The sequence below is a fragment of the Quercus lobata genome, chromosome 8, assembly GCF_001633185.2.
Source record: "Quercus lobata isolate SW786 chromosome 8, ValleyOak3.0 Primary Assembly, whole genome shotgun sequence".
Lineage (NCBI taxonomy): Eukaryota > Viridiplantae > Streptophyta > Magnoliopsida > Fagales > Fagaceae > Quercus > Quercus lobata.
Genome location: NC_044911.1, coordinates 55,604,265 through 55,623,098, shown reverse-complemented (window position 1 = coordinate 55,623,098; position 18,834 = coordinate 55,604,265). Strand labels below are relative to the sequence as shown.

At 32.3% G+C, this 18,834-nt stretch overlaps 1 protein-coding gene across 2 annotated transcripts; it reads right to left on the bottom strand.

The window, feature by feature from the left end:
* Positions 1 to 5,283: 5,283 nt before the first annotated feature.
* LOC115958468 (protein ENHANCED DISEASE RESISTANCE 2-like) lies at positions 5,284 to 14,202 on the bottom strand. 2 transcript variants are annotated; one of them, XM_031076878.1, is made up of 21 exons: positions 13,729 to 14,199; positions 12,799 to 12,873; positions 12,632 to 12,685; positions 12,485 to 12,550; positions 12,343 to 12,404; positions 11,934 to 12,061; positions 11,814 to 11,860; positions 11,638 to 11,738; positions 10,899 to 10,994; positions 10,763 to 10,827; positions 10,594 to 10,665; positions 9,889 to 10,041; positions 9,516 to 9,781; positions 8,265 to 8,328; positions 7,970 to 8,145; positions 6,877 to 6,978; positions 6,627 to 6,677; positions 6,415 to 6,558; positions 6,222 to 6,317; positions 5,946 to 6,047; positions 5,284 to 5,598 (listed from the first exon to the last, which is right to left on the bottom strand). In XM_031076878.1, the coding sequence occupies exons 1-21, from the start codon at positions 13,879 to 13,881 to the stop codon at positions 5,506 to 5,508; spliced, it is 2,166 nt and encodes a 721-aa protein (XP_030932738.1). In that variant the 5' UTR covers positions 13,882 to 14,199; the 3' UTR covers positions 5,284 to 5,505. The 2 variants fall into 2 exon arrangements, with proteins under 2 accessions (XP_030932738.1, XP_030932739.1); XM_031076879.1 differs by lacking the exons at positions 5,284 to 5,598; positions 5,946 to 6,047; positions 6,222 to 6,317; positions 6,627 to 6,677 and having other exon boundaries at positions 6,421 to 6,626; positions 13,729 to 14,202.
* Positions 14,203 to 18,834: the final 4,632 nt, after the last annotated feature.

Genomic DNA, 18,834 nt, shown 5'->3' with positions numbered 1-18,834 from the left:
ATGTAAATAAAGTTATTTGTATGGATTAGGCATAAGAAATCACTTAACGTGTTAAAAGTATTACCCATTCCATTTGTTTCAATGTTAATGTTTTCGGAAAAATTAGTCATTCTTTAAAATGCATATTTTGAAAAACTATCTTATTTTCATGCACTTGATAACAACCTTAAAAATGAGCTGAAAAATATATATATATATATTTTTTTGCTAGATAGAGTTATTTTTCAAAAATTTTAGCGTAAAACCACCACTTAAAAGTAAGTTATATTTTTATATAGAGTTTTTTGTTAACTAAAGATAGTTTTTTCTTTGATTTATTTTTGATGATACTATCAAATACTGAAAAACATAAAAAATTATTTTCGCATATGATTTTCAAATGAAAATTGAGCGTAGTGAAAGAGGACTTGATCACAATCCTTCTTATGGTTCTAAATAGTTTTATCAACTACACTAGTTAACACTTAAAACAAATGTTGAATTCAGAGTATGTCTAAGTTAAAATGGGATCATGTACATTCATATCGGCTATTACTCACTTTCTATTTTTGAAATACATTTGCTACATGCACATCTACAAGCACTACAATCCACACACCTTGGAGTAGGCTTGCAACATTGGCTTTGTGGCCCTCTTGTTCTGCTTATGTTTTGGTGATCCAGTACCCAAAGGACCCATACTCTGGTGTTTGAACTTGGGCCTTCTTCTCAAGCCTAACCAATAAGTTCGTTTTAACTTTTAAGTGCTCAAAATACAAAACTTTACCAACGCAAACCAGCCCAGAGTGGACCACTTTACTGACCCTTTTTTTTCCTTACGCATGGAAAAATTGAACAACAGTGAAAAAAAATGTTAATATTTTTATATTAAATGTGACTACATTGTTTGTGAAGAATGACATGTACAACCAATAATGAGACCCAATCTCACATTTTTTTGTATTAGATTCTATGAAGTGATCTTTGGACATTTTAAAAACGTAAATCAAAACATTGTTTTTTTTAATCATTTGTATTAGAGTGTTAACAATTTCGGGATCATTGCCATTGTTTTCTTAATCACATGAAACATAATTTATCATGTTCTTGACCTTATTTTCCGTATCAAATATATGAAGTGGAGCGAATCTTGTTTGTGGCAAATTTCTTCCCTTTAAAAAAATTTGGTCCATTTCAGCCTATGTTGGTCGGTTTTGGTCCACATTGGTCCATCCAGTCAAATTTGGTCCCTTTTTGTCCATTTCAGTCCATTCAGTCCAATTTGATAATTTAAAAAAAAAAAAAAAAGTGATTTGCAAGTGAATAGATAAAGACATGATCTAAGCCAAAAAGACCAAGATAGTAAGAAATAGATAAAGACAAACATGCATAAAAATGAAAATTGTAAAATTAAGTAAAAAATATATTGATAAAGAAATGATTAAAAATAATAAAAAGATGGAACATTGAAGTTATTGTGTTGCAAAGTAATTAAAACTCACAAAGAAATTAATGCCAGTGCTAGCATTCCATGTTAGGTTAATTTTTTTGGGCTTGTTAATTTTGTTCTTGATTTTAGATCTATAAATTTTATAATAGACTTAAAAAAGATCAATGATATTATTAAGGTTTTAAGGAGAGTAAAGTGTAGTTTTATTGAACCAAATTGCTAAAATTAGTATATATATACACACACACTAGTATTTAAAAAAAAAAAAAAAAAAAAATGGGGGCCATTGCCCCCTCAAGCCCAGGAATAGCTCCATCCTTGGGATTGGTCATGTATATTATTCTTCATCATTCCATTATATATAAAAAATAAAAAAATTGTTATTTCTTAATTAACATGCCATTTTCTTACAACTTCTAATGATTTTATTTTAGGTCTTTATTTAACTTTATTCCTTCAACTAGAATCACGTTATTTTTTTTTTCCCATAATCATTCCGTACACATGACCAAATAATACATAAGTATCACTTCATAATATCTTTAGGACACCGTTTAATTTAGTATTCATTTTTTTTTTTCTAATTCTTTCACATTATCATTTGAGTGATGTTGAGACCTATGGTGAATTCAGTCGGATGGGATATACATAACATTAGCATATAAATATGATTTCCCAAAGTCTAAGAAATTGATTTTCTCTGAAGAAAAATGTGTATTAAATACTGAAAAAAAAAAGTGCAATTAGTGCTTCTTAAACAATGACATGAGAGCTTTTGTTAACAAAGGCCATTAAACTCATTTCAATTGCATCTGAAACATTGATGTATGTGGACCTAAATTCCAAACAACTACTGCTAGTGACATGAAAAATGACAAGTTCCATGAAGCTTCGAAATGTACCCAAACTTTACAATCATAAAATTATTATAGCCTTATCTAGATCACATCAGTTTTGTATGCAGAAACACAGGCATGTTTGATGCATGTTAGAGAGAGAGAGAGAGAGAGTGAGAGATCGATGGTGGTGTGACAGAGATAACGATTTTGGCAAGTTGTATTGTGCATGGTGATTTGCAATAGGTTATGGGCAAATGTGATATGTGATGGTGGTGGCAGTGGCATTTTAGAAGAGAATGGCAGTAGGGTCAGTACCCAGTAAGGATGGTGATTGAATTGCCAGATTCGAAACAGAATCCAAAATATAAATTTTAAAATGTTATACTTTTAAAAAATAAAAAATTTACATTTTGATATAACGGTTTAAAAAAAAATAAAAATAAAAAATAAAAGCAATACAAAGATTCAAATTAAATCCTATACTCTTAAAGATGTTTCAATTCATATTATGAATCTATTACTATTAATAGAAAATGCTTAAACAAAACAACCATATTTGACTTGGAGGTGAAGTAGTGTCTATATATAATAGTAGTAGATAAGTGTTGAAATAATCATATGATGTTGTGGGGTCACAATTGGGGTCCAGGCCCAACAGGTATGGGGTTCTGGCCTAAGGAGCTCGAAACAATAAATTTATAGAGAGCGGGTTACAGAACTAGGCCTTAACGAAGTGCATACTAGTTAACATTGGGCCATACAACAATTGAAAATAAGAAAATCTCTTTTATGTCCATTAAATATACGGTCCGAGGAGACGTGGGGGATGTATCTCTGTCCCTGCTCAAAGGCTATGATTCTCACCCTGTTCTTCTGTTTTAAGTTCCTCTTTTTTTCTGTCCCCTTCTTCATGAGGACTCCCCTCTCTTATATAACCCCCTTGAAGTTATCAGGACCTTACACTTGTTGATCATCTGGACTTTCACTTGAGTGCCCGTCCCATCGGACATCTCCCCCATCTTTCTGTGAGTTGTGGTAGTCAAGGTAACACTGTTTGCAAGTCCTCTCCACATTAATGCAGCTAGAAAAGTAGTTGTCATGCATTTAATGTGGCAGCTGTAGCCTCTCCCTTGACATCCTACACTTTCCTCCCTCTTACGGGCTTGTGGGACTCATTTCTGTTACTAATACTCATTGGAGTGAATCCTTATAGCTGGCAGAGCGCATGTTTGAGCCACATTTGGTACGTCCAAAGAGACATTTCTCCTCGGACCACCTTTTAAACAATTTTGGGCCCATAAGAATTGGGCTGGAAGCCCTTTTGGTACCCACACCTTCTCCTCGGATGTGGTCGAATTTTATATGGGACCCAAGGCCTATTGTGTGATCTTGGGACTTTACCCCTACAGATGTCATTGTAAATAAGTTTATGGTTTCAATTGAAATGTTTATTAAAGTATAATGTAAAGTTCCTAAAATCCTATCCATTTATTTTGAAATGAGTGAATTGGATTTTATCATTTCATTTTTTTAGTATCTATTCAAATTATTAATGATGTTGCAAATCTAATCCACTAATTCTAAAATAAATGGATATATATTTAATAACTCCATGGTGGAGTTACTCTAAACCCACCACCACACACCTTTAGTACAATGGTCACTTCACAAGTATAAATACTTGTGGGGTGTGGGGGGATAAGGGCCAGGATTCAAGTTTTCAGGAGAGAGATTTACATGCATATACATTTAGATTAGGTTAGAGTAGAATTTCTATCTTGTATTAAAAAAAAAAAAAAATCTAAATCCATTTGAATTTAAGGTAGTCATGTACTTGTGGAATAAGAGGCAAGGAACATTTGAGAATAGGATATCTCCATTTCAAGTAAATTGGAGATGGTTCATTTCATGGTTAATATTTTATTTTTATATTTAAAAATAAATATAGTTTCATTTATTTAAATTTTCTATAACTTGACACTAAATTTATCTTTAGATTTGTAATAATTAATTAAAGCAATGAAATTGATCTATTTGAAATGAGGGGGAATCCTTTCCCGAAAATTAGAGCAATGAATTTATCTGGAATTTAGACCTATGCCATTGCCTCCTATATATTGTTTCTCAACATGCAAAGTCATGATTATGTCTCTTTCCTTTGTTTGAAATTTAAGTGATATGATCATTAGAACTCATATTTTTCTATGGGGCTCGTTTATGAGATCGGTAATGTGATGGAAGAAACAAATAAGGGGAAAAAAAGGAAAGGAAAAATAGAAACAAAGAAAGAAAGAAAAAGAAGAATGATACAAATGCTTGCAATTGATACATAGGCTTCAATTAGTAACAACAATAGAGACAATAGTGCTCCCCATGCCATGATACTGAACCCATATGCTAAAAGATACTTCCAATTGATTCATCAGGATAAATAGATAATATTTTTACACAAACATAGTTTGGGAAAGTTATACCACCACATTTTGTTCATGTAATTTAAAGAAAGAATTTGATGAGGTCTAATAAGTATAATAAAAAAAAAAGATTGGTATTTATATATATTATCCCAAAGAATCAATTGCATGTTCTACCATCTAATACTAAAAAGAGGTGGCTGCTCGATTTTTCCCTTTTTGATAGAATGAAGTGCGTTTGGATATACTTTGCTGATTTTATTTGATGAAAATTCTGCAGAAAATGAGAGAGAATTTTTTTTTTTTTGGGTGTAAGGGCCACCAACATAAGCTCAAAAAGCCCCAAAATTGGCTTTTGTAGGGCTTTCCAAACGCATTGGGCCTGGTTTAGATTGGACTGCTTGAAGGAAAATATTTAATCCAAGACTTAATGTTGGCTTCGGCTGGGTTCACTTTCAGATTGGATTCACATATCCAAGTGCAAGTTCTTAATTCTTATGCCCCATGACCAGTTAATATGATGTTTGCACACTCTGTTGATTAGTAGTATGAAGAACTTTTTAAATTATTTAAAATTAACGTTATACAAATATACCAATCACATAGGAATGCTGTTGTATTTTACTATTAAAAGTTGAATTGTTCCACCTTAAAATCATAGTTGCACATTATATTGCACCCAGAGTATTGGATGGAAAAAAGGGAAGTGCACAAGTTGATTTCAAGAACGTTGCAAGTCTCTCTTGACTTCATCTTTGTTCTGTGCTTGAGTCAAACTACATAACCTGTGCTGCAAGGATGCATGAGATTTTCTAGGTCAAAATCACGATTTTAGCCGGACTGATTTGGAAGCATCAAGATGATTAAGTCGACATGCTCCAAGTAGTTCTTCTGGAAGCTCCTCATCTGTATTGCCCTGCAAAATTTGGTTTTTGGGTCATACATGTAAATACTTTGTTCCATCAAGTGATTTCAGCTCATATAGATATAGTAAACAAAAAGCTACTTAATGCTCTCCCTATGTTGCTTTTCAATTGCTCATAGTCCATTAATCCAAACTCAATATAAAACTTCTAAGCTTTTAGCTTATTTTGATTTCTTTATTCAAATTTTGTGTCATTGATATAGTTTGTTCCATTGCATATTTAGTTTGAATGTTGCTTGCTAGTCAGGTAAAACGATTTTTTAGTAGATTTAACTGGATCCAAAATGGTTATCTATCTCTACATATATCTAATAAATAACTATGGCTGTTTGTTTTACCTGTATTAAGAATGCCATCTCTATGACCAAATTGTTCAGGTATCCAAGAACAAGACTGACCACCCCCCTTGCCACTGTTGAAGACCCAACATCGATTTCAAGCTGGTTTTAGACACAATGTAAGGTTAGCATTTCATCACATAACAACCAACCAAAGAACATCATTACAAAAGGATTCTAGTAGGTTGCATACCATACTAGTTAGCGCATTTAGAGAGAGAGAGAGAGAGAGAGAGAGGAATTGGAGGAAAAAACATGATTATTGGTACAACTTACCTCCAAATAGTTTTCCCCACGAAAATAATTTATATTGAGCGCTTGACCCACCAAGCACGCTTTCTTCCCAACACTCTGCTTGACTATCCATGATCCCTGAGAAAAAAAACAAAATTGCATGCAATGCAAAATGTGAAAAACATGGCCATGTGATTCTACAGTATATACTTTTGCAAACTGAGTTCTTACTAACCTTGGAAATATATGGTATGAGTTTAAATCTTGAGTTCCTAAAGGCATCATCTCCATTGACGAAAGCATGTAGCAACGGATTGTCTTCCAAAGGAGTTTTCATCATGTAATATAGTGCCAAGGTATACATGGTCTTACCAGGGACCTGATGCGTGGAAGTTTATAGTAAAATTCTTGACGATGATGATGATGAATAATTTGAATCAAACTCACCTGTATGTTAACGATGAAGAAGAATTCTGGTTCACCGCATTCTAAAGATTTCTGGATGAATCAGTAACTTGTATGAGAAGAACTACTTTCCAATTATATGGCATGCTTTTGTGATTTTGTTCATGCAGTTTGTAGAGATGCTTATTATCCTTAACTCTTAATCATTGGAAAAGTATATGGAATGCCCATAAAAAAAAATAGAAAGAGAAAAAAAGAAAGAGAGAAAAATATATAGAATGAGAGGTCAAACCTGAACAATACTACCACAGCGGCTAGCAAGATCATCTTCTCGCCGGTCAGATTTTATCCAATCTGCACCAACCATTTGCATCAACGTGCCTTTTGCTTTAATCTGGAGAAGAGAATCTTATTTAGTCCTGAGTAGGAAATAACAAAAACTGAAGCTTTGTTTCAAAACAGAACATTGATAACTATGATATAATGAGGCCTTTGAATGTTTGACTCTGAGTATTAAACCAATATTGTAACAAAGAGTTTAATCTATGTTCAGATTAAGAAAATGAATCTGTAGTGTTGGTCTGAATCATCTCTTTATTTACATTTATGTTCAAAAGGTAAGTGAGAAGGAACCTAAATCAATAGTCACAACCCTTGTTCCACTTGTTAAACTTGTAATCATCTTTCTCATTCCTTAGTGTTAGAGATATATTAGCCTATTAGCATAGGCCCAAACTTAATTCTACTTTGTGTGCAAGCCAAGCCTCCTACTTGTACTACAAGTCTATTAGTCTAGGGTTTAGTTTACTATATATACACATGTTATGATTCATTGTAACACAGGATTTGTACTACACTTTAATATGTTATTGATGTAGCCCTTTAGGGTTTTCTTCGTAAATGTAGATCGTTAGGTTGAACCACATGACCCTTGTGTGTTATTATGTTCTATACTTTATACTTCTGCTTCCGCATTCATACTAGCATATTTAACATGATATATTAATGCTAATATTTAAACACTTAGCAAGATGATGACAATCATGAAATATACAGTAATATAATTACATGCACGATGCAATGTAACAGATTCAATTTGAACTGACCGAATGTCTAAAGTCTTTGGAAGCCTTGTAAAATGACACCATTCAACTCAAAGTCAGAGAGTAAAACAGGTGTGCAGCTACAATATGTCTTTTTATTATTATTATTATTATTAGTGTTATTTTTTTATAACAGCTACAATATATCTCTTTCTTCATGTATTGAGTAACAAAGACTTCAGTGCAGGTCAATATTAATTTATGTTATAAGCTTTTCAAATAATCTAATGTGTGTCACATTCTCAGTTTCTTCTCAAACAATAGCTAGAACTGAAAGAATACCTTTTGATGGTCATGTAAATAATTTTCTCCACGTATTAAAAATGAAGAAGGATCAGCTGCTGCCCAACTGCAAGGAGTAATACAACTTGGGTCTCTGTGAAGAGTGGTTCCATAGGAGCATGTTATACTGGCTTCCCTGCCCAAGTCAGGTAACCCCACATAACCCTTCTTCTGAACTGCACCAAGTTTCGATCCCATTCACAGTCAGAAAATAATCTAAAGTCTAAACGTACAATTTACACATATGCTATCCCTTTATCATGTTAAGAGCTCTGGCTACCATAACAAGACTTACCTGCAATTTCATGCAATCTTTTCACAAAACTAGCAGCTGATGATAGTCTAGGCTGGTATCTATTCTGCACATGTTTTCAAGAACATTGTCATTAAACAATAATTTACACTAATAGACAGAATGATATATAATTGATCATTAAGGGAAAGGTTAGAAAGTCCCAGGGAAATTAAGTGATTCAATCTTGCTGTAACTCTTGAATAGCATTTGATTGCACAAGTTGGTCCCAAATGCTCTAGGGTAATGAATTGGACTGCCTGAAGTTTCATGAAAATCGATATACTTCCTAACAACATATAGAAACTTTGAAGTAACTCATGTCCAGTAGCGAAAATTTATAAGGCAAGAAGATCTTAACGAGAAAGCTTATCCCAAGACCAATTGATAACATAAAGTGAACCAAAAGTCTCACTGGAAGCGAACATAAAGATGACCACAAAGATAAATACAGCTTTCTAAAATCTCTTCTCTAGAATATTCACCATACTTTAAATCTAAAGGGACATGACAACCAGATATTTTATAATCATCCATCTATGTTAGTCATAACAATTGTGAATAAAAAAGGGAGAACATCTTCCCATCCTTGCATTTTGAAGTACTCCTAAGTTTATTGAGGAATAATACCACCATTTAAATGTATCATACTAATTTTCCCCTACATAATACATATTGACAAACATATATTATTCTAAAACACTATGGGCATTACTACCAAAAAAAAAATCCATTGGTGTCTTGGCAAAATGGTAGAGAGCAACAATCATAGAACGAATGCCATAGATTTCAAATCCTATCATATCTATCCCCCCCCCCCCCCCCCAAAAAAAAAGCCAAGAGCCTTGTAGCTCAATGACATTGCTTGGCCTCTTTTATGAGGAGAACTAAGGTTCAAATCCCCATTCCTTCACTCGTTGTACCAATTGAATAAATAAAAAAATAAAAAACACTATATGCATTCATGTAAGAGGCCCAAACCAGAGACCTAAGTTAATGTTCTCAAAACAAAAGTCCATATTATGAAGGACATGTTACAATAATTCTAGCATTACATAACAAAAGACATATATTCACCTCAAGTATGCAAATGAACAGAAGACATATATTATTCCTCTGTTAGCAGCAAATAATGCACATGAACAGAAGACAAAACTTGGGATAAGGAGACTAATAAAAGCAAAGCTCAAGTTTGTGAAGCTTATTTAAAGTAGTATAGGAAAGTAAAATCTAGTTATAGTGACTATTAAGTACCGGAGAGTGCACTTCTACGCTCAGGCCAGAAGGCCACTCAGTTTCAATATGGGCACAGTCTGGTTCAGGAACATCAAAGAACTCATCAGAAGCATCATTCCGTCCCATTAAACTTGCATGGCTAGAAGGTGGTTTTTCAAACTCATCCCCTATTGTGTGTTTGTCCTCCTTCTCACTTTGGGGAAACCCAATATCTCTTGTTGAATCTCCAGATGAGAATTCAGAGGAATGATTTCCTGCTTTGGCTTTAAACATCTCCCCTAATGCTGTAAAATGCACAAACAGAAATGGCCAGACCTATTTACAACAACTTAAATATGGAAAAGTTACAAGGAAGAAAAGGGAAACTCTTATCAAGTACTAAAAAGAGTACCAGCAACTCTCTCAAGCATTCTGATTGTTATGGATCTTGAAATTGCAGATGATGGACGCAGAGACATTTTCCAGAGCTTCCAATCAATAGCAAGCATGTGTTTTACTAGTGAATGTTTCCCCTGGTTGACAGGAGTTATTACAAATCCTCCACCTGAAAATAGTCTCATTCTTTAGTAATGTTATATACATGTTTGACACAAAATAAAATTTGATTAAAACACAGAAAAGAAGTATGGGAAGCTTTGCAAAATTAACTCTTTAGTTTATCCACCAGTTTAGCGTTAAACTAAAAATGTTCTTGGACATATGTTGAATCCTAGAGCCATGCACGTAAAATATATGTTTTACAGAGGAAAAAAAAGGATTATTCCTCCAATTTCCTCTCATGCGTTCTAAATTAAGCATTGCTTATAATAAAATGTAATAATGTGACTCAGACAAGAAAATAGCCTATCATAAATCATTTAATAAACATTAATAAAAGGAAAAAGGACATGCTTTGGTTTCACATTCAATTTACAAGAGATGTCCAGGAGGGAAGATGAGAAGACAACTAAAGATCTCCATTTGGGAGCATATTAGGTGCATTTGCAATCTTTTTGAAAGAAGTTAAAAGAGATAACTTTCATGTGTTTGGCATATAAACGGGCAGTGTCACCAGGTATAAGAACAATTTAAATTTGAAATTCAAAGCACACATTACTTTTAAGACAAGCACGAACATAGCCTTTCTTTGGACGACACTTCTTGTGAGACACGGAATGATAAAGGATTACTGTGACAGAATTGGATAAACAAGGTTAGTGCTTTGGAAAATTTAGTAATGGCTCCAAAACTCTCTGATATATTCAAATCATTCAGAAAGTTACTACCATATGTGCCATCATCCTCCCTTCTCCAATAGCGCCGCAATAGTAAATCTCTTCTTCTCATCCTCCTGCAAACAATGCTATGTTAACAACATCAAATATTAAAGTGAATACTCTTTAAAGAGGTTCCGAATCTGACCGAGGTAGCCAATTGCTGTATAGCAATTTGTGAATAATATCTGTGTGTCCATCAATGTGCTCAATCACGCTGCCCCGATAAAAACTAAAGTCCCATCTGCAAGACACTCGGTAATTCAACCTCTGGAATGAAAACAGTCCATTATCAGGGGGAAAAAAAGTCTCTACTAAACAAATGGCAGTAGGGGATTAGTGTCTGCAAGTCACAACTGCCATGGTGATCATGCTGGAAAGGAATAGAAATGAAAATGAGAAGCCAATGGGAGTCTTGTTAGAATTTTGTTTAAGTAATTAAGTCCACCATTTCCTAAAACTTAAGATTTTGGGAAAATTGGTAATTTAACATGATATTAGAGTAGGAAATCTTGAGTTCAATCTCTGTCTTTACTCTATCTCTCATTTAAAATGTTAAAAATCCCACATATTGGGCTCCCACTTATTAAGGGGAAGTTTAGGCCTACACATGAGGGGGAGTGTTAGAATTATGTTTAAGTGATTAAATTCACCATTTCCTAAAGCTTAAACTTTTGGGAGAATTGGTAATTTAATGAGTCTACCTAATTGGGTTTCAAATTTTGGTGAGCATTGGCAACATATATATGATTTAAAAAGAAGGAATATTCTTATTACATAATTATTTTCAGTATTAGCATCAAATAATGAGAATTGACTATTGCGAAGCTTTTCATGACACTAGAACTTAAATGTAGGAAGTGGAGATAACATTTCAGCAGTCGTACTCTGATCTTGAGTGACCAAGAGACATAAGCGTTCGAAAAATAGCCTCTGAAGTTCCATCAATCACACTAACTGCCATTATTGCCGGATGATCATCCCAATACTGAGAAGAGCAACATTTTCAGCCAAATAATCAATTAAAATAATCATGAACTAGTGAATCAAAAGAGCAACTCACCCTCCCATAGGAATCCCAATCTTTTGCTTCTTTGAAAAGCCGTATTCCTGCAATAAGTAATGAAAATTCAGAACATACACATGTAAGCCTTGAAAGAGCAGATATGAAAAGAAGTCTTACCATTCTGAAAACCAAAAATTTTCCATGGTGAGGATGCAATAACATCAGATGCCATTGCCTCCAACAGCATGGATGACCAAATAGTCCAATCTATTGGCCTTTCATGTTCTCTCTTTGAACCATCCAATCTGTTGAAAGAGAAATTAACTGATAGAAGGGGCACAAATAATATAACTTTAGAGAATATGTGTGTGTGTGTGTGTGTGTGTTTATTTGTGCCAATATATGGGGATCTCCATTCCAAATCATTATGACATGATGATATCAACATACTTTTACCCAAACAATATCACAAACCTGAAATTCCTGAAAGTGTTCTTATTTATGATATATTTTCTTCTTCTGATGTAAATGTTTTATTAAATAAGCAGTTCATATCCGTTAAGTTATATGCTGAAGATCAATATACCTTAAAGATGAGCCCTTCCTCTTGGAACAATCCGCACAATTCTTTGTTTGATTTGGCCACTCCTGAAAAACGCAGTAAAACAGAAGGTTTTCATCACAGAAAAACCAGTAGACTCATAGGTTACAACTTAAAAGATTGTAACCTTTAAAGCAGAATCTTGCAACGAACGTATCCATCTTGCTGCTTCTTCTGGACTACTTGCTCCCAACTATAGTGTTGAAATTGTAAAGATTATGCATCATATATTGTAAAATAAAGATAAATATATTTGCATTGGGATTTACCACACCTTTAACCGATCACTTTGATTGGAAGTATTATAAAGTGTGAAAATGAAGATTACCTGCAGTTGCAAGTAAATTTTAAAACAAATATGATAGGAAAAAATATATCTTTTGTGGGGCCATAAATACAATCCATATTTTCTGAAAAAGATAGAGAAGCTAAAGTTCATACTTTTGAATGAATGCTCTCTCTTCCATTGTCTGTAACCCGAATGCAGGAGTCAATTATTGCACTTCTAACTGGCTCCTGAAAAAAGAAAAAGAACAGCTATAGTTAGAAGCTGTAAATTAACAAATGACACCCTTCAATATGCTGTTCATGAAAGTAAAATAACTGGATAATTAGTCAATTTTTATTGCATTTCATTTACATAGCTATTGTTATTCGATAAAGTATTAGAGAATATCAGCTTCAACATTTGATAGCTGTTTGATCATAGCTTTCTGAACATGTGAACACCTTTTAAAGAGAGATTAGTACCAATCAGGCAGAATGGAACAAGACCAAGGGAAATCCCCATAGGAACTTCATTTGTTTCAAATTTGATTACTTCCACCTCTTACAGTTTTATATGAGGTAAAAATGTCACCTTGAAATAAAACAGAAGAAGGCTTGGGAAAATAAAAACATTAAATAATGTAAAACATCCAGTAGTCAATATAATTCACCTACATGGACTTAAAATTAAACAAAGGCAACACCTTGTAAATGCAATACAAGTTATTAATATTATGAATCAACCAATCATGCAAAAGATCCACAAAGCAATTTCAATAAAGAGAAGAAGCTGAAGCACCAATAATTAAGGATTAACCAAAACTCAAACAAAACCACCTACTTGTCTTTGCTTAACAATGCTCATACATGAATAATATGATAAATTGATAACCCTATTCATATATTCTGGAAAGACAGAAAAAGAAAAGGAGAAAAAGACATAAACCAAAACAACAATAACAACAACAAAATCACAATGTATATCTAATTCTAAAACATGGGTTCAAACTCTCTGAGAAAATAGGGTTGGAATTCCACTAACATCATTTAAAAAAAGAAAACAAAAGAAAACACACAAATAGCAAAAACAAAAAAAAGGAATACCTGTCTCTCAGAAATGGGTATCCCTTTGTAGCACCTGAGGCAATTGTCTTTGAAAACAAAGTACCTTCTGCGTGCGTATTTTATCCCAATCCGGTTGGACCGAATGAGATACAGCCAACCTTCCGTTATACCATCATTTTGCAACATACCCATTTGAGAGATCTCGCAAAAGTCAAGTTTTTTATGGTTTAAAACCGTGAACCCATTACAGTGTTTTGAGTTTTTTTGCAAGTTATGGTACCAGAAGAACCAGAAGCCAAGGTGGCTATATATTGTATATATGTATGTTCATAATATATATATTAAGAAAATATTATATAGAAATATGAATGGGAAATTAAGAAGAATGTTTCTCTGATTCCAGTTAAGGGAATCAGAGAAACAATGGTGGGGAATTCCAGTGCAGGCACTGAAAATGCCTTTGCCTCGTTTTCTCTTTTCTATTTCTCAGGCTTTCTCTTCCCGTTTGAAATATAACTGATTTTGGCGTGTAAAAGAGACATTGGATAACTGAAAGTACAATGTTCTCCTTTGTTTATTTACTATAGGCTATAGCTACTATTTTTTTTTGGCTTAATTAAAAATTACACCCTTTTAACCTTAATTAATAGTACCTTTTATTTATTTATTTATTTTTTTGAGAAACAACATTGTGATTTTATTTATAAAGCTAACGTGGCAAAAATTACAGTGGACAAGTGTGGAGGAATATGTCCATCCATACCATATACTTACTGACATGTCTTGAATGTTTAGTAATTTAATGGGCTAAAATATTACACTGTCTTGGAACAAAACTGAACTCAATTGCTGCAAAACTTTCTGCCAATATCTTGACCTCCTCAATCAGATGTCCATAGTCAGCCAAGGTAGGGAATCCACTCTGCATTGCCTCAATTGCAATTTTGGAATCTCCCTCAAGGATGATAGAGTTGTGGCCGAGCTTCATTGCAAATTTGAGAGCTTTGAGACCTTTTAATTGTTTTTTTTTTCTTTCCATTTCAGTTTTTTAATTTCCATTCATTTCCGATGTAATCCTCTTATTTACCTTCAATCCATATCATGCCGTTAAGTTTACTAAAATGACATTGCTTTGAAAAGTGAAAAATACGTAAATTAACGGTGAGATTGGACAAAATTATATGGAAAGACTATTGAAAAGAATTAAAAGTAAAACAACCAAAATGAAAAAAAAAAAAAAAAAAAAGTAAATTAAAGGAGTTGAAAACATATTAAAGTTAAAAATTGTAATTTATAATTTAGTTTAGTTTCTTTTTTTTTTTTTAATTTTAATTTTCTCAAGCAATGTGGCAATATTTGAGGTTTTTCATTTTGATAGGCAAAACAATTCAGCTCTGCATGTAATATAGAGGGTGGGTGAATTTTGTTTATGTTTGAAAATTTAATAATAGAGTAAGTTTTACAATTTGACATAAATGATAAAACACCATTTTTCAAGACAAAATGTGAAAGTATGATTTTAAAGTCAAAAGTGAACAAGGACTTTCATACTTTTAGAACTTTTATTGAAAATCAAAGATATCATCATCATCATTATATCTTTGTTTAGTCAAATGGGTAAAGTGCATAATATTTATGTAGTATTTTGGGGAAAAAATATTGTATGTAATGGGATTGCTTTGTGTTTTCTTTCCTTGCAAACACGATATAAGTAGATCAAGTTAGATATCAAATAATAGGATGTTGTAGACACATGAACTGATGTGTTTGTGTTATGTTCATTGAGGAATAAGATGGAAGTCTTATAGTATGTAATATCATCTCATATAATATGTAATATAATAAAAGTTAGGTTTTACATGTTTGCTTATGTTAGCACATATCACACATCACCCTTTACCACATAATTCATTATATATATATATATATATATTAATTGTTCTGAGTTCTAACAATTTCAAGTTGAAAGAACAACATGCTCAATTTGAGACTCCAAAACCAGATTATTAATTTTATTCCATTTGAAACTTTACTATAAAAATTATTACTAATGTGAAATTATTAATGTGAGATTTTGTTATATTTTTATTTTTATAAAAGTTATATTCGTTTTATTAACTAAACTGTGTTAGCATATTATGATTTTTACCTGTTTTGCAATTGATTATGATTGTATCATGTTAGTTAAGAATAGCTGCATTCAAGATATAATATTTAAAAAAAGAAAGTTATAATGTCTTTATTAGCTGACTGTCATTATGGAATGCAATTGGCAGTGATAATCATAATTGTTAATATCATAATTATTTTATGTTCTTGATCAATTTCTCTCACAAGAGCAATGAAAAAAATATATATTTATTTGTTATTTTTCTCCAAATTATAAAGAAATTCAATCAAACCCTATTAACTCATGCGCATAACAATGTGGAAATCAATGATTTAAGAAAAGAGAAAAGTAAGTATCAATGATATAAAGATCTTAGCATGCATATATTTGTAAATGGAATAGTTTTTGCACATTGTGAGGTGGAAGATATATAGTCATGTTAACAAGTGCCCTTAGGGTAATTGTTAATAAATCATTTTAAAAGACACAATTTTTATAGAAAATATAAAAATGCATTAAAAAAATTAATTACTTCTTCATTTTTTTATAAAATGTTTCTAAAAATAGTTTTTAAACTAATACCTTAGGATATTTATTAACTTTCTCTATGTTTTGAAAATGAAAGCAACATAGTCCTTATTCATCAAATGATCATATAAGTATGACACCTAATTAAAAACACCATAGAGTAGCTTATAATGATTAATATGAAGAAAGATGACTAGTAGTCTAGTAGAGTCATCATCTTTGTTTGTAGTAATGATTAATCATTAAAAATTCTGTGTCTAAATTTTTTTTTTGTTGTTTTTTAGAACTTTTGGAACACAATTTTAGTAATTGGTTAGGAAAGAAACATAACTGCCTTAGGGCCCAGTAGAAATGAAATGCTGTCTTATTTTCTTAAAATAAGATATTGAGCTACAAAGGTGTCTAAGTGTATGGTGCCCTATCTATTTGATTCATTCGTCCTTCTAAATTTTTTGCCAAATTCCATGAATCGTCCAAATCTTTTACTTGGTCAAACCAAAGTGACAAGTGACAACCCTAATTTACTCTCTCTTTTCCACATGGTTAGCATTACGAGGGCTGTCATGGGTTGAATTTGTTTCTTTTTACTATTTTCGAGCTTTTTAAAAAATTAAAAAAATCAAATCAAATCAAAGTTCAACTTTATCCTTGGCTGCATCAATGCGTGTGATAATTAATTTCCTAATACTTGAATGAATTGGGAGGGAATTCTTTTTCTTTTAAATATCTATATTCAGGTAGAGTAATGCTTGAATTTATTTTAATAAAAAAAATTATAATTGTTGACGTAATAAGTTGTGGTTGAAATAATATCACTTTTATATGAACTTGTTATTAATTCAACTTTTATAAGCATCAATCATAATAAACTATTATCTTACTATTGTGTAAAAAATTGAGAAAATTTTGTACATTTAAACTTATTGATCGTGATAAGTTTAGATTGATAATAGTTGGAGGAGTTCAATCATAGCTTGGTTAGGGGCTTGGGGTCTTTGATTGGTAGAGGGTTAGGCTAAAAAAGTTAAGAGACATTGAATAAAAAGTATGCCACCGGACAATTTTTATTTGCAGTAGCATACTTTGATTAGCCTCTCATTCTTTTTGTGCCCCCAAGACAAATATTGAACCAAATAAGTTCCCACTTTTCCAAAAATTAAGGCAACAAATAGCCATTGTAACCATTGAAGTTTGTCTATTATCACCTTTAAAATGAATATGCTTAAGAAATGAATGTTCGTATTAAAGTTGAACCCTATACCTACTATATGTTGTGCGCAGACTACACCATCAGTTCATTATTTAAAAACTCTTAGATTTTTTGGGTTATTTCTGTGCCATTATCACTTTGAAGTAAAGGTAATAAGTGGCATGAGAAGGTGAATAGCTTCGTCAAAGAGTTAGAAAGTGGCATATCCCAACAATTAATTGGTTCCTATACTTCCACAATTTGCAATTATTTGTTGCTTACTACTGTATTGGTAGCTGTAATTCCATTCCTTATTACTTACCTAATAAAAGAGAGAAATTTTGGTAGCTGTAAACCCATTCTTCTCATGATTGCACATGATCAGTGAGACTAAAATTAAAATGGAAATTCATATGAGTCAAAGGAAGTTTGAAAGATGTACCAAGAAATAAGAAAATGAGGAATATGTAGGGGCATTATATTGATAAGATGTATAAAGTATCTACTTCTATGATTGTCAAATCCAAATCCAATAAGTTTGTTGATAAGCTTTAGGTTAGCAACCCATGTGAAGCTCTATGATATAAATTTTGTAATCTTCGTAGCTGCCGCCAAATGATCGTTTGAGAAGATTGAACCCAGATTGAAATCCATTTAAAATTTATAAAATAACTTGTAATATTCTTATCCATACATTGCATAAACTCTCTGTCTTCACACACACAGACATGGTCCAAACATACTAGTGACTATCAAGAAAAAGAAATTAGCATAATGAGAAGAGACTGAAGCTATGATGTGGTGTTTGTGAATGTAAGATTTGTTTGAAGCCAATTGGCAAAGATGAGAGGTCAAAGTGCAAAACTCTATACTCATCTACTTCACTCTTCAATTGACAAAAGAGTCAAGACACCGTGGTGCACACGTAATGGGTCAAGAAATTAGTCTAGAAAGGCAGAATTAAGGAATAAGGAAGATTAATTTGTTTTAACTTTTAAGTGGTGTTAGAGGTACTAAAAGTTTTACTAAATTAGTCTTACAAACTGATGTATCACCAATTAAATAGAGATAAATTAAAATTCAATTATGAGGTGATTGAAACCCACAAATCACATTTATTGTCATATCAGTTTGTAAGCTTTATATTGTAAAACTTATAGTACCTTTAGCATTTTATACTTGTTTTAGGTCGGCCTATTCTACTTGATCATAAATTATAACAAAAGCTAACTAATCCAATTGACGTTTCCAGGAATAATGTTGTCGATGGCAGTCAAACTTGCAAATTTACTTTAGGCATGGAGCTAATTGCCTAATT